Genomic DNA, 14,618 nt, shown 5'->3' with positions numbered 1-14,618 from the left:
CCACTTTTCAAGGAAAAAATATCCGCTTTACCCCCACAAACAGCAGTCACCCGATACTTATGGCCCACTCATGTGGTTTAGGTGGCAAATATCAGTATAAACATCCACAGGTCCATCAGACTGAGAACTTAAAAGCCTGACCTGAACAAAGTCGTTGAGACTTTTTTTTTTTTTTTTTTGCCGGACATTGTCAAATCTCGTCCTGACGGAGTGAGACCAACATTTCTGTATCTAAGCGTGATTCGTAGTTCATTTCCAACTTGACCTTGCTCTCATTCTGTCACGACCTTGAGCAAATCAGTACGCAGTTCTCCGACTGCTATCTCGGTTGGTCTTTCTGTTTTGGCCTACAATAGGAAACGCGTGCAACTTGAGAAAAGCCAACAATGCCCCCTTAAGAGCACGGTTTATCGTACGTATCTCTGCATGAATAAATATTGAGATGTGTGTGTGTGTGTGGGTTTCAAGGGGTTGTATTTCCCAGTACTTTCATTCTCTGCCTACTCTTCTGGAGTCTTGTAATGTGATTAAAGTCTATTAATCATCAAAGCAACTCTCAGGGGAGCCTGACTCATGAACTAAGGGGAAGAAGCAGGGGTGGGAAGTGTCAAGAAAGCTTTCAGTGAACACTCTCTATCTCTTGTTCAGATTGGGAGAGAGAAGCAGGGTCACTACCCGCTGAAGTGCTGGGTTTTTGGGGCTTTGTCGGAGTTGTTTGATATCTGTGGGCTTCCTCTTCTCCCCTTGAATCACTTCTCATTAGCAGGGTTGAAGAGGTTTGAGACCAGCAGCTTCCAAATAGTGTAAGTAAAAGTAAGGTTAGACAGTGTGATAGGGAACAGAGTTTGAATTTGGAGAAGCTTTGAAGAAATGTCTGTGGACCGACTGTGTCCTGACAGGGAAAGACATCCCTTTTCTTTCTACCATCACTAACTCAGTCTTTGTCTTTTTCTTTATGCCCCCCAGGTTGTCTATTTCACTGAAATGTACAACATCTTTAGCGACCTCACAGACCAGATCGACCAGGCAGGGTTGACTGATGAGCAGAGGGAGAGGGAGACCGAGGCCAAGCTCAGCGAGTTGCGTGCTCTGTCCATTGTCGCTGACGACTGAGAGAGGCGAGCAGAAACGGCGAGAAGGGCTCCTTTCATGCCTCTCTAAATGGACTGCACTCTTTTCAGGCTCCTTCGCACAGCTCAAAGAGACAGCAGGAGCCTTAACCTGATTATTAGTTTGTTTCCTTTATGGCTTCATCACCCCTCATTCCTCTTGCACTATATTTTCATGTCTCATTCCCTCTACAGCTGAAATGCCACATTAACTAAGCCATCAGCCAAGTGCAACATTATAAGCCAATATGTTGTTGTTTTTTTTCAGTAAGGACTCAAACAATTCTCGTCAGAACTAATTAACAAGGTTACACTTCTTGGTTTCAGAGATGTCTATAGACAATTGTTTCCAAAGTAGGAAATGAGCACGGAAGTGTTTTTATTGTTCTCATCTGCTATGTTACCAACAATCTGTGAAATACACTTTTTATTACCCAACCCTGAAATTACAAACACTACAGACTGAATGTTACTTAATGCACTGCAGGTTATCAGCAAGAACACGTTCAGCTGGTTATCTCAGTATTTAGCTCTGTGCCATGATGTGTGAGGGCTTTTTACTGGGGTGTACAGGATGGTGTTGTTGGCATCACTCTTTACATTATGTGCCTACCTTTCCTGACAGTGGATGTAATGTTGAAAACATGCTCGTGTTAAGTGAGATGGTGAAGCAGTGTCTGAAGGTCGACCACTCAGGCTTGTGGAGAGAAGAACTTTGTTTACTGAAGAATAACGGTCCAAATCAAAGGCTGGTGCTCCCTCTGGTGGATAACACCAAGCATGACACGCAATTTCTTTTCTTTCAGCCAGCAATCAATGGCAATCAACTGTTGTGCCTCAGTTTGGATGTTTGCAAGAATTTAAATTTGATTTCGAGGGTGCACAACCGCCTACACGAGGAAATAACAACTGTTCTTACCTTATCACTAAGACAAAAACAATAAGAGGAAACTGTAGCAGGCAAGCATTTGTTCTTATGGTCAGACTGTTAAACAGGCGCATACAATGTAAGTTATACATATATATATATAAAGAACTTATAACATCTGCCCTTCTATCCCTTTGATTTGAAGCTCAACAGGTACAGCCTCAGTTTTCTGAACATGCTCCGGCCAATGGGCCTAAAATAATTGTTCACAGATCGTGTCAGTTTATTTCTTTTGATTCGTTACACAAAAAGTGATGTATTTATTTCTTAATAGACGTGTTTTCATTTCAGGTTATCAAAGGAAAGTCTTTGTGTTCTGTAACTGAACTGTCTTCATGAAGGTGTTTTTCTAAAGAATGAAGTTTTAAGATAAGGTAGAGGATATTTTTTATTAACATGACACTTAGTTTGTATTAGAGTCTTGGATGTATTAAAATTACAATCTGTCATGTCAGTATACAATCACAAGTGAAATAAAATGACTCAATGAAATGATCTGTTGCTTTTAAGTCTACTGCATGTTTCAGGGTGAGTGCAAGAGTTGTGGTCTTTAGTAACGTGACATTTAATCACAAGAACTTTTCTTACTAACCTTTATTTGTGTCACGTTTCACTCCACTGTCCACATTCTCAGTATTACCAATATATACAGTTCAGACATTTGTTTACACAATTCATTGCTGGTTAAAACCCTTGTTAGTTTAAAAGAATTTACTTTAAGTGAAGGATAAAAAAAGAATTAGTAAACCAAATCATGAATCTAAACTCTGAATTTGTGACATTGGAATAAAAAAAAGGAAATGTGGTTTGGTTCCACTGCTCTAATCTGTTATGTGAAGAGTTAACACATTTTGAATTTGTGCAAGAGGTGGACGTGAGGTAAAACTTAATATCCCATAATATACCCAAGTATGAGATAAGGCACTGCTAGGCGTTAAGCGGTATCTGTCCCATGTTTCCTCTCTTTGACAACAGAAGCCTCTATGAGCTGTTCACTGAATAGAGTCCTTTATATGGCCGTCTTGCTGTACATGTTGGATATTTGTTCCTGGAAGACTCGGCGGATGTCTGCACGTCTGCTTTTTAGCGTTGGGGTGAGAAGGCCGTTGGCGATACTGAATGTCTCTGGGTGCAGGTAAATGTCCTTTACCTGAGAGACGAAAGAAAAAGTTGGTATCGTAGAGGTTTGTGGCTCCTAATAAAAGAAAAACATTCTTACTTGTTCAAATGACTTTAACCCGGCTTCCTTCCCCACAGCCTTCATGTCCTCTAATACTTCCTTCTTCACATCCTGATGGAAGATCAATAACCCAATCACTTTGGTTCAAAAACATACAGTCATGCATCTTAAGTGATTAAGTGAAGTGATTTGATAAAGGATTTATTAAACATACAGGATTCTGGCACAGCTCTTCATATGATCCCACAATTCCTCGCTCTTTTGCCCAGTCGACAAATACTTCAGGATCGGGCACAACTATGCTTATTAAAAAAGACTGGAAATGAGAAAAATCTTTAGAATTGCACCACAACAGGTTCAATCTGCTCAGCTTTGGACTACATTCATAGTTTGTATCGTACCTGTAAACTTTCTCCATGCACAAACACCTGCAGCACAGGAACACAACGCATGTAGACATTTTCAATCTTCTCTGGAGCAATGTACTCTCCCTGGGACAACTTGAAGATGTGCTTCTTCCTGTCAATGATGCGGAGTGTCCCGTTCTGATGGAAGAAAGTGAGGTGGGGAAAAAATTGCTTACAGTTGACAAGAAAATGGTGATCTTTCAACTATGCTCTGATGATCTTGTGAAATCTTACTGGGAGCCACTGGCCCACATCCCCACTGTGCAGCCAGCCGTCACTGTCCAAGGCCTCAGCCGTCCTTTCTGGGTCCTTCAGGTAACCTCTGAACACACTGGGGCCACGAATACAGATCTGACAAAAGAAGATGTGGAAAACTCCAGCATCAAAAGGCTTTTCAGTCAAATTTGTTGTTTGAAATCTTAATAGTAGCTCACCTCTCCGTCTCCATTTTTAGCATAGTAGTTCATGTCGGGAATGTCTACCAGCTTGACCATGGCACAGGGCAAAGGAGCACCAACATGACCTGACCAAGACATCCACACAACTCCTTAGCACAGGGTTAACAGCAGAGGCGCACACAGAAAAACGTGATACAGAGAAAACAAGTTCAAAATTCTTTCAGGCTTTTAATGGCAAGTTTTGGGGTTTTCAATTGCTGGTTTGACAAAAAAACGTGTGACTCTGGGTGATGTGATGACCATTTGTCTCAGCTGTCTGGCATTTTATTGACCTGCCACAATCGAAAAAATTGCAATACTAATTTTAATAACAGATTGTAACAAATGTTCACAATGTTAAGGTATCTGACCTGCGATCCAGTCTCCTGGCATAGAGAAAGTGCAGCCTGCAGTGCACTCTGTCTGTCCATAACCCTCAAAGATCAGACAGCCCAGCGTGGCTCTTAGAAAGGACAGCACCGTGGGGGAGATGGGTGCTGAGGCCGTCAGAGCAAACCGCAGATTTCCTCCTAGGTTGGCCTGATACACAAGTCGTGCAGGCAGAGTATAAGTATGATTCAAAAACAATTGTCTTGTAGATACAAGCAAAAAATAACTTCTTTTTTTTCCACCGCAGACCATATTTCCGTCTACACTGACCATAATGAGCCAAAACCGTCCTGCTTCTCCAATACTTTCCCACAGGACTGAAGCGCTCTGGGTGATTTTGGCATTGATTACTGGAACACTGCTATGCTTGTAAAGTTTGGATAGAAACGCATTGACTATATGTAGGGCTGCTGGTGTACTTGAACTTTTGTGTCGAATTCTGTCAAAAAAATATATGCAGTGACCACTTTAGAGTCAATGACTGATGGGAAATAAGTCATAAAAGACAGATGGGTAATCACAGTCTCTTTGGAGGTTCATGTCTGACAGGCCTGGTTGCGTAGGTCTTAAGTTGTGATATTTATCGGCAGCAAAATAAGGAAATAACATTGAGATTCAAACAACTGACCTGGATCCTGTTGAACACCAGTTTGTCCCACAGGCTGTTGTTTCGCACAATGCCGCTGCTGAGTTCCGCCTGTTTTCTCTTCACAGCAAAGTGAAGCAAAGCTCGCCGCAAAGGAGAGGTCACCGAACCCAGGATCTTCATAGGAAAAAAGTGAAAATGTTCACAAACAAACAAAAAACATGATGCTAGCCCTCTTAGTGCCCCGTACGTTATAACATGTAGATGTTTTTACTGACCTTGTCATAGATGCGGTTGAGTAAGCGGGGGACAACAGGGAAGAAGGTCGGCTTTAGAGTTTTAATGTCATCCATAAGAAGAGAAATGTCGCCCTGGTAGAATCCTACTCTGGCCCCGTGGCAGAACATGGAGACCTGAGACAGAGATAAATGTAGCTTATGTTTAAAAGACACAGACAGACACGCACACGCACACGCACATGCACACGTCTGTCTGAGAGTTGGATCAACTACCTGAATCATCCTCTCAAACATGTGGGCAAGTGGCAGGTATGAAATCGACACATCCTCCTGCCGGATCACAAACGAACCCTGAGAGAAAACAGAAAAATGAGCGAAGCACAGGGGAGAGATAAAAGCCTCACAGGCAATCAAACACTCCGTAAGTCTTTTTCAGCAGCAGTTAGATTGCAGAGTCTTTATACAGGGGCAATTAGTTAAAGTACCTGGCAGTGACAGGGGCAATCAAACAGCCAATTAATCATACCATTAGCCACAGCAGGGAAAGGGACAGTTTGGAGACACAGAGACACGCGCAGATGGGACGTGATGCTAGCTGTGAGCCTGTTCTCAATTAAACAAGGAGGTGGAAGTGTAGACAGACCTCCAGGATCTTAATGACAGAGGAAGTGTTGGAGGCGATGTTGCCGTGGGTGATCATGGCTCCCTTGGGCTTTCCTAGATAAATAAACAAGGCATTATTGCAGTGCAAAGGAAACTAGAGCGGTGCCATGAGGAGAGGTTAGTTAGTGGGCACTGAAGGACACTTGACTAACGATGTGAGTGAAGCATAATTAGGCAGAAATCAAGACGCTACCTGTGGTTCCACTGGTGAAGCAAACCACAGCCAGATCCTGAGGCTGGGGCGGCTGCAGCAGGAGGCAATAAAACATGAGAATGTGACAACAGGCTACCTCCTCACTTAATTTAAGCCATGTTTACAAGTGAGCGTTAATGATATCTTATAAGGATAACACTGTAATCCTGGAATTTAGCGGAGGATTAGCTATTTACTGGGACCAGATTGATGTAGCAGCTGATAGACTCACCACAGGATCTTTGAGGTTCTGCCTGCCCAGGTCCTAAGAAGTAGACAAGGAGGAGTTATTCATACAATTTACATATCACCATAGATGACTTAATTAAAGGGGAAACACTTAAATGAGTCTACATTACAGGGACGTAGTACTTCCAACCCGCTCACCATGAGCTGCTCCAGTTTCAAAACCTCCACCTCACATTTCTTCGCCCTCTGCACAAAGGCCTCGCTGAAATCGTTAAAGAGAACCAGGCAGGAGAGCGTCGGAGTCACGCCTCTCTCCTTGTTCTCTAACAGAGCCGTGGCTTTCTCCTCCCGATCACAGATCACCAAAGAGATCTCAGCTAAGAAGACACAAAACAAAAATCACAAACTTCACTAAACCCCACAGGAATGTCATAGTACAAAAACAAACACACTGATAAACAACTATTACTAAAAAATACTGTATATTAAAAAGAGCTTTTTAGAAACCAGTTAATTTCTTTACAGACACTGATGGGGCCAGACTTTAAAATATGATTGCACTTAAGTCGGACAGCTGTGTAGCCAAGTGAAGAAGAAGTGTCACCTGATCAGAGTATTTCAGCCAAGGGATTTTGTTTGTATGTTTATTGTTTAAGACCAGCTGAGATCATTTATATTCTGGGAGCTGGATAACAAGATCTTGCGGCCTGCAGGCGGATGTGGCCTGCAGGCCGCCAGTTGATGATCCTTGTTTCACACCATTATTTAAAACTTTTTCAAAGGCCATCAACATGCACTGCAGGTCCAAACTGGTAACCAGTGGTGGACAGTGGGTAACTGTATGTCAAATCTTATTCACATTTTAAATCAAACTGCTTATGACTTCATGTTACAATTTTGACGGCAAATTTGCATTTCAAACATATTAAGTCAATGAAAGAAGTTTAATGAAAAATTAAAGCTGAGATAGAACATGTACTTGACGTGACCTTTTCTCTTAGATAATAATAATAATAATAATAATAATAATAATAATAATAATAATAATTAATTGATTCTACATGCAGGTTTTCTCACCCAGGTTCAGGATGTGGACCATGGCCTCCAGTCCCAGTGTTTCATACAGAGGCACCACAGCCATGGAGTAGGTGTAGCAGGCCAGCTCTGAGATAATCCACTTTGACCACCAGAGGGAGACAAAGCAGCACGGTTAGAATCTCCACTGGGAGCTTTTTAAGATCTTTATCTAAAATTTTAAAATGCATTATGATTTACCTCACCATGCATATCATATTTATGAAACTCAGCAAACATATCAATCTTGACACAACAAACATCAGACACATGTTTTGATGTGTCTGATAAGAGGTAAAGAGCTCTGATGGAGCAGAAAATGATATTTCACTTTCCGCATCATACAGGAATAATAAAAATACCTGATGGTTATTTATTTAAAAAAACATTTGGGAGGAGGAATTCTATCCAATAAGAGTTGCCCTAGAGACCCAGCTGCAGCTCTTAATGAGAAAAAGCTCAATTTCAGCATGCACAATAACAAAAATCCAATTTTATTTTTTTTAATTTAAATCTAAAATGTTATATTACGGTCTTTAAGAGAAGGATACGTATCAAGAAACCTCTGGAGAATGAGAATATATAAAATAATCCTCACAACGATTATTTCATACCTCTGGTCTGTTTTGTGCAAATATCCCAACAAACTGCTGCGAGTTGGGCTGGCAGCCAGCGGCCAGCAGCCCTGATCCCAGCACCTGCGCCCGCTCCGCCACCTGAAGAGGTTTGAAGAGCTCAGTTAACAAACAGCAAAGAGTCAGAGATCAAACATAAGTCATATTTAAACATGTCACACCTCAGTGTAGGGGATCCACTCGTAGGGCTGCCCCGGCTTCCTGAAGCCCAGACACGGTTCATTGCCTAAAGCACAGCAGAAGGTTTCACATCGATGCTAACTTAAGTCTGAGCGTGGGGTCCATGGAAGGTCGAAATGCAACTTTATCTAGGGACCTCTTGGATCATGAATATCCAAATCAGTTGTGTTTAGGATGTAAATGAGAACTGAAATGCGTTTACAAATTCAGGAATAGGGTCAGCGAACTGAGTTAAGAATAAATCAACACCTGCTATCCTCAGGCCCCGCTGGAACATGTCGTAGACCGTCCTGGTGTCATCGTAGTAAAACTCCAGCAGCGAATCATCTTGAAGAAGAGCCGATCGCCTGCAGCTGGGATCTCCCTAAAACACACACCCAATCCAAAACTTCATCACGCTCCTATAATAATGATGTAGGATTCATTCACAAAAACAAAGTAGTACTTTAAAGACAAAGCCAGCATGATCCACTCACGTTGACAGCTACAGACTGGGCCTGGAGATCACAGGGAGGACGCATGGGCCGAGGACGGGTCACCAGCCAGTACGCAGTGAGAGAGGCAAGAGCTCCTAAACCCAGCAGAGAGAAGGTGGACAGATTGAGCGAGGACAGAGAGGACGAAAGAGGCAGGGACGGCAGAAGATTCCAGAAGTCCTCCGTTTCAGATCCTTTGAGCTCAGCGCTGGAACGGAGTGACCGTAACCACTCCTGGAAATGCATAGCTGAGAAGAGAGGAGAGGGGAAGAAGAAAAGAAACAAAAATAGTCAAGCAGAGCTATAGAGCAGAGGAATATAAGACAAGCTGCATCTCCTGCAGAGGGCGCCACACAAACGTGATGCACATTGAACAAGGCTGGACGATCAATGATCACTTTCTGATGAGAAGTTGTCCAAAGTTTAAGCTCTTCTCATTGACTTTTCTAAAATGTGATTATTATTTTTTTCGTAATTACACACAAACTGAAACTGTATGTTTTCCAGCAGTATTGATGTTCATAGATACTTATGACAGAGAACATGAACTCAGTTGACAAAGAAAGACTGTTTTGAATTAGTTTGCACCTTGTAATAGAAGTCAAATTTAGAATGATATCTGAATCGGCCTGAGAAATATCAGTAATAAAATAAATGTCTTTCTATAGTCAAAATGAATATATAAACGTGTGTGTGCAGTAAAATATCCCACAGTTGAAGTGCACAGCTAAATTCTTGTCTCTAAATGCAAGAGTTCAAAGTGTTGAATTTTAATCATAAAAATCAAAAGTAACGTCCTCGCACTGAAACAGTTCACACCAGACAATCACTACTCACATTATGTTCCTGATAAAGCAATTAACTAAAATCGTACAATCCCATTTTATCTGTCGAAACATATTCATAAGAAGTTTCATCTTAAACTAAGAAGCTGCAGGTTGGTACTTTTTAAAGGAGAGAATAAAGGCATTAAAGACAGGAACAAGAGGTTTATTTGGAGTCTGAGTTTTGAAGTTGTTGACGCTTTATGTTTTAGGATTTTCTAGTAATCGACACTCAGTTGAAAAAAAAGTTATTCATCACATGCCCAGAGAATCAGTGTTGGAAGATGAACAAGACTTTGCTATTTCAAGGCGGGACATTTACAAACATGCAACGTCTGAACGTCAGTGTTAAGTTCATGTGCAGGGTAATATTTGGACGAAGCCATTCAATGGCTGCAGAATTGCAATCTTAAAATAGCTTCTATCTGGCGCTTTCTCAGCATGTTCATTGCAGGCGAAAAACCTGGTAACTCTATTACCCAAAATGCAACTTGACTGGTGACATTTAAAGCAGAGATTACTATATATTACGCTAGTAGCATATCATGTTAGCATGTAAGACTAGCCTGGGATGCCAGAGATGAGACGCAGTCAACTGAGGTCTGATGAACTCACTTCTAACTCCCCACACTATTACAAAAGCCCAACTGTTGCTGCCTTTTAAGTTAGCCCAGTTGAGACCATTTACAAACGTGCTCTTTATTTCATAGTCTTCACATCAGCACTTGTATAGAGCTGTTAAGGTGTCAGAAGAGTTGACTTTTACACTTCTATCTTACAACCCACCACTGGAGAATCTATAGTCTACTTTACCTTTAACATTTAAACCTTCAAGGAGACATCTTGAGACACTTTTTCCCCCCACTTGTTAAACAGTTAAACCCCAGACTGAGTCCGGTTGAAAGGCTGTACCACACTGGGACGCATGGTTGTTGGCACTGCTCAGAAGGCACAAGAAGAGAAGCAAAGGCCTGAGCTGCACACTGGGGAGGAGGGGTGAGCGGTGGAGAGACATGAGGAAGTAATAATGATTGGCTTCAAAGAAACAGGCTCCGAGGTTACTCTCAGTCAAGTCGTACCACCCTTTCATTCAACATGAGGACTGTAAGAGAATGAGAGAGACCCCTGGGTGTGTACGGTAGAAAGGGGCTGGCGGTGAGATAGGGTGAGGGAGGGGACCGACTTAGTCCAACCCAAACATTTTATTGTTTCTATCAGAAGTGACTAAGAGTATATGAGAGAGGGGGGCGGGACTTGAGAACATCTCAAGCCCCCAAACAAAAACCTGGCCAAGGTGCTCATCACAGCCCCTTCTGGACTCCCAGCAAGGAATTCACCTCATGAATATATCTCTGCTTTCCCACATGCACTCCCCTCCCCACACACCCCTCAACCTCTCACCCACTTTCTACCCCAGTACCCAATGGGAGAGGGAACACGGGGTGATATCACACCCCTTCCCTCCCCTCAGACCATGAAGCTCCTGCGCTACCTCCCTTCCCTGTATGATGCCACACTCAGAATCCACTTCAAGCCTCAATTTTATCCGAGTTTAAAATCTGCTCCCCTGCTGTAGCAAAAACTGCTGCTTATCCCATCGATTCCTTTAAGTGGGTAACGATATAGAAAACAAAGGCCTTTTTGAAATGTGACAAAATAATAGAAAAAGACAGTCAGCTGTAAGGAGAGTTTCCTGTAGCCCTGTCTCTCTCTCCCCATCGTTCCCTCCTCTCTCGATTTCCCATTCATCAAGCCTATTGTCAGGGCCCAGACAGGGACCATTGTGCTCCAAGCTTTTACTCCCTGGAAGACACCATACAAAAGAAATAGCACACACATGAGAAAACAAACTAGAATACAACAAAAATAAAAACAAATCGTGTCTGCAAAGAGCAGGAAAAAAATGACTGAATGGCCTCTTACGATATTTAACATATACAATGTAAATTTGGGGGCAAAAGTTGTCCGATCCGTCAAACAACCTTTGCTGTAAAAATGGAAAATAAAAGAAAATTCAGCAGTGGCGAACGATAAATGCCATGAAAGAGCAGAACACAAGTTCAGAAGAAGGCAGCAGCCTGAGGCCGTCTGCATGTCTGTGCACATTTACGCAGTCTGACAAGCAGAGGCAGAGCTGAGAGCACAAGAAACTCACAGCTACACTGTGTGACCAAAAAAACACACACAACAACAACAAGAGAGCCACGAAGGATGTGGAACGTGGAAAAACAGAAACTGGTTAGAACATCTGTGACTGAACTGTGACTTTCAGGGATCTTAATGTCAATTGTTATTTGTATACCATATTCTCAGAGCCCTTAATAAATCAAGCTACACATAGGGTGAATTAAGACTGAAGAAAAACAAGTGGGATAAAATTGGAGAAATAACCTAACAGGGTCAAAGGAAGCTTTGGTAAAGTGAGAAGAAGAATGGGTTTTTTTATTGTGATATTGTAATCAAAATCCATATTTGAATTAAAAAAGGAAAGACAAAGTGCATCTCTTACCCCTCTTCGAAGTCAGGCAGCCGTTTAGGTTTTAAATGATTGTTTTACAGATCGTTTTTGTTGCACATTAAAGCACAAAAAAATCCAGCTATGACTCTGAATAAAGCATGTTCAATAACGTTTTGTGATCTTTGCGTCCTCAGTGAGATTTGTTTTCCTAAAAGAGAAATACAACCAGATACACTCAGTGCACTAATTATTTAGCACCAGAACAGAAAGGACTTCAAACAGCACATCAAAAAGGTCCAAAAATACAATCAGTGGCAAGAGCTTAAAAAAAAAAAAAATCATACAAGGACAGACAACACCCGTGAACAGAAGGACAGGACAGTGGGCAGAGTCAGAAATCAAGGAGAAAGAGAGAGGGAAGAACAACATGCAGGAAAGCCTGGCTGCCCACTTGGAGAGCTACAACCTCTGTACATGGAAACCACTAGGCAACAGGTGCCCCAAGAATAAGGTTTTTTTTGACAATTATTTGATGGTTTAAGCCTTACAGAGTTACAGATGCAAAATATGTATATTGTTGAGGGACCCTGTGTTTTTGCAGTTTGTACGTATAGGCCCAGATTTGGGTCCAACCTGGTCATTCCCTACTTTCTCTCTGCCAGATTTCTGACTCTGTCTACTGTCCACTCTCCTGTCTCTAAATGTGTGCATAAAATACCCAGAAATAATACATTTCAAAATATGTATATGGCCTTCTTGTAGAGCCAGACTTCAGTAATATTCCTCCCTCAAATTCAATTGGCTTTCTCTGAATTGCAACTCAGAGATAGAAGCAGCTCGATACAGTAGCCTGCAGAGCTTCTGTGGTGATGAGAGCAGAGCTGGGGAATGCTTCCCTCTGACCTAAAAAACTACAGGAGGTGACACAAGGAGGGGGAAGGATTTTATGGGGGGAAATAGAGGGGACAGTGTTATGTGGGCTGCCACTACCAACACCACAAACACAAACACAAGCAGGACTGAACTCAGAGAACTTCCCATGTGCCCAGAGGAGTGAATCGTCCTGAGGGGAGATGAGGAGAGAGTTACAGAGGGAGGGAGGAGCAGGGACACGTGAGGCTACCCGGGCAGCAAGAGAAGGAAACGATGAATGGAGGAAACAATGAATGAAGGAAACTCACTGGTGTTTTCTGGCTGTGATTTCTAAATGAAGCCTGAAGAACACACACACACCAACACACACATTTGGTCACAATGACACTGTTGTTTTTGTTTTAGGGGGATAAGGTAAAGCAGAAAGGTGAAAACCTCATCAGACATCTAACAGGGCAGAGGTCTTCAAAGTCTATCAATACTTTCACAGACAGTTGTGCCTTTTCTCGCCAGCACCAGGTTCGCACATCACCATGGGAGTAGGGCAGTCTCCCACATTTAGCCTTTCTGTCATCACACCTCACAGGTCACCTCTGAATCAGTAAGTGTTTCTGTGCACCGTGGCAGATCTTGCAGCCATGCTACAGCCTACACTAGAGCTGTCAGATACTCAAAGAGAGAGTTGGAACAAGGCCATGTGGGCAGCTTCAAACATGTTGCATGACCCAGAATATCAGAGCTGCAGGTGAAGGACAACAAAAAGCAAAGCAGGCACAGCATGAGAAATGCACTGACTGTGGTTGGGAGAAAGGAATGTCAGGGAAATACAATTCTAGGCTGACATAGCATCCAACTATAATTATTCCCAGGATCAAGAACAAAATACCACAGCTATGTGCTAAGTTTGACAGATACAAAAAAGCGCACCCCAGTGCCTTTCAAGAATTTGTAAGGACGCAGCAAAAATATCTTTCAAGTGTCTGCTATATCCCAGGCTACATTAATTCTGCAGCAGAGGAACGGGACATCACTTATAGCTTTGGATAACTGATAAATAAGCAGAATACACGACAAAAGATAAATAATCACTCTATCAAATGGTCTATGAACGCAGCGTCACAAAGCAAAGCCTATCACCCTTGAATGATTTGAAGATATATATATCTATATATATTTAATTTTATTTTTTATTTTTTTAAATGCATACAACTGTTTGTTAACAGAATGATTCAGCCGCAGCACAGTCTCAGCTCGGTCGCCGGGTGAAACTCAGTGGGCTGCAACTTCACTTGTATTTGTGCATCGTAAAGTTAACCTTCAAAGCGTGAGCGTTTTTATTGTCTACCGACATTAAATGAGTGAAAAATAATAATCCTGCGACAAAGAAAGAAAGCAAACGGTACCCACCTTGGTGAACTGTAGGCCTCCAAAGTCTCCTCAGATTGTGTTACAAACTTTCTAGTTCAGCAGCAAATCCATCCATAGACAAGCGCGAGATCTCCGACTTCTGTTTCCGGTCAGAACCTTTGTAGTAAAACGTCCGATGAAAACACTGATCGTCTAAACACCTGTGGTTGAGTTTGATAAATAAAACATGAGGGGAAAACGTTTTATTAACTGGCCATTCTAAAAGAAAGAGATTAAAATATTTCTTTAATATAAAAAAAAAACACTTAAATGTCATTTTTACAATGTGATCACATCACTCTTAATGAAATCACAGTCAAGTTGACAAAGACAATGTTCTAAAATATATACTTGGAATTTTAGAAAAGTA

The 14,618-nt window shown here is 41.9% G+C and overlaps 2 protein-coding genes across 2 annotated transcripts in view; one reads left to right on the top strand and one right to left on the bottom strand.

Annotated features, from left to right (window-relative positions):
* bin3 (bridging integrator 3) overlaps positions 1-1,303 on the top strand; it is a 32,135-nt gene extending 30,832 nt beyond the window's left edge. Inside the window, exon 9 of the mRNA XM_079343685.1 lies at positions 967-1,303. Coding sequence (XP_079199811.1) covers positions 967-1,113 — 147 coding nt within the window. The 3' untranslated portion in view covers positions 1,114-1,303. The remainder of the gene's footprint in view (positions 1-966) is intronic.
* Positions 1,304-2,407: 1,104 nt separating this feature from the next.
* On the bottom strand, positions 2,408-14,365 carry acsl2 (acyl-CoA synthetase long chain family member 2). Its single transcript, XM_079343653.1, has 20 exons — positions 14,249-14,365; positions 8,687-8,934; positions 8,460-8,574; positions 8,192-8,256; positions 8,010-8,111; positions 7,399-7,498; positions 6,520-6,698; positions 6,365-6,397; positions 6,133-6,184; positions 5,920-5,993; positions 5,550-5,627; positions 5,316-5,450; positions 5,080-5,214; positions 4,433-4,601; positions 4,059-4,147; positions 3,859-3,975; positions 3,619-3,762; positions 3,432-3,533; positions 3,257-3,328; positions 2,408-3,187 (listed from the first exon to the last, which is right to left on the bottom strand). Exons 2-20 carry the CDS (start codon positions 8,930-8,932, stop codon positions 3,047-3,049), a joined length of 2,148 nt encoding a protein of 715 aa, XP_079199779.1. The 5' UTR covers positions 8,933-8,934; positions 14,249-14,365; the 3' UTR covers positions 2,408-3,046.
* Between the last annotated feature and the right edge of the window lie 253 nt (positions 14,366-14,618).

Source organism: Symphodus melops (genome assembly GCF_947650265.1).
Source record: "Symphodus melops genome assembly, chromosome: 1".
In the NCBI taxonomy this organism is placed as follows: Eukaryota; Metazoa; Chordata; class Actinopteri; order Labriformes; family Labridae; genus Symphodus; species Symphodus melops.
Note: the sequence above shows the minus strand (reverse complement) of the source record. Positions and strands in the feature narration are given on the sequence as shown.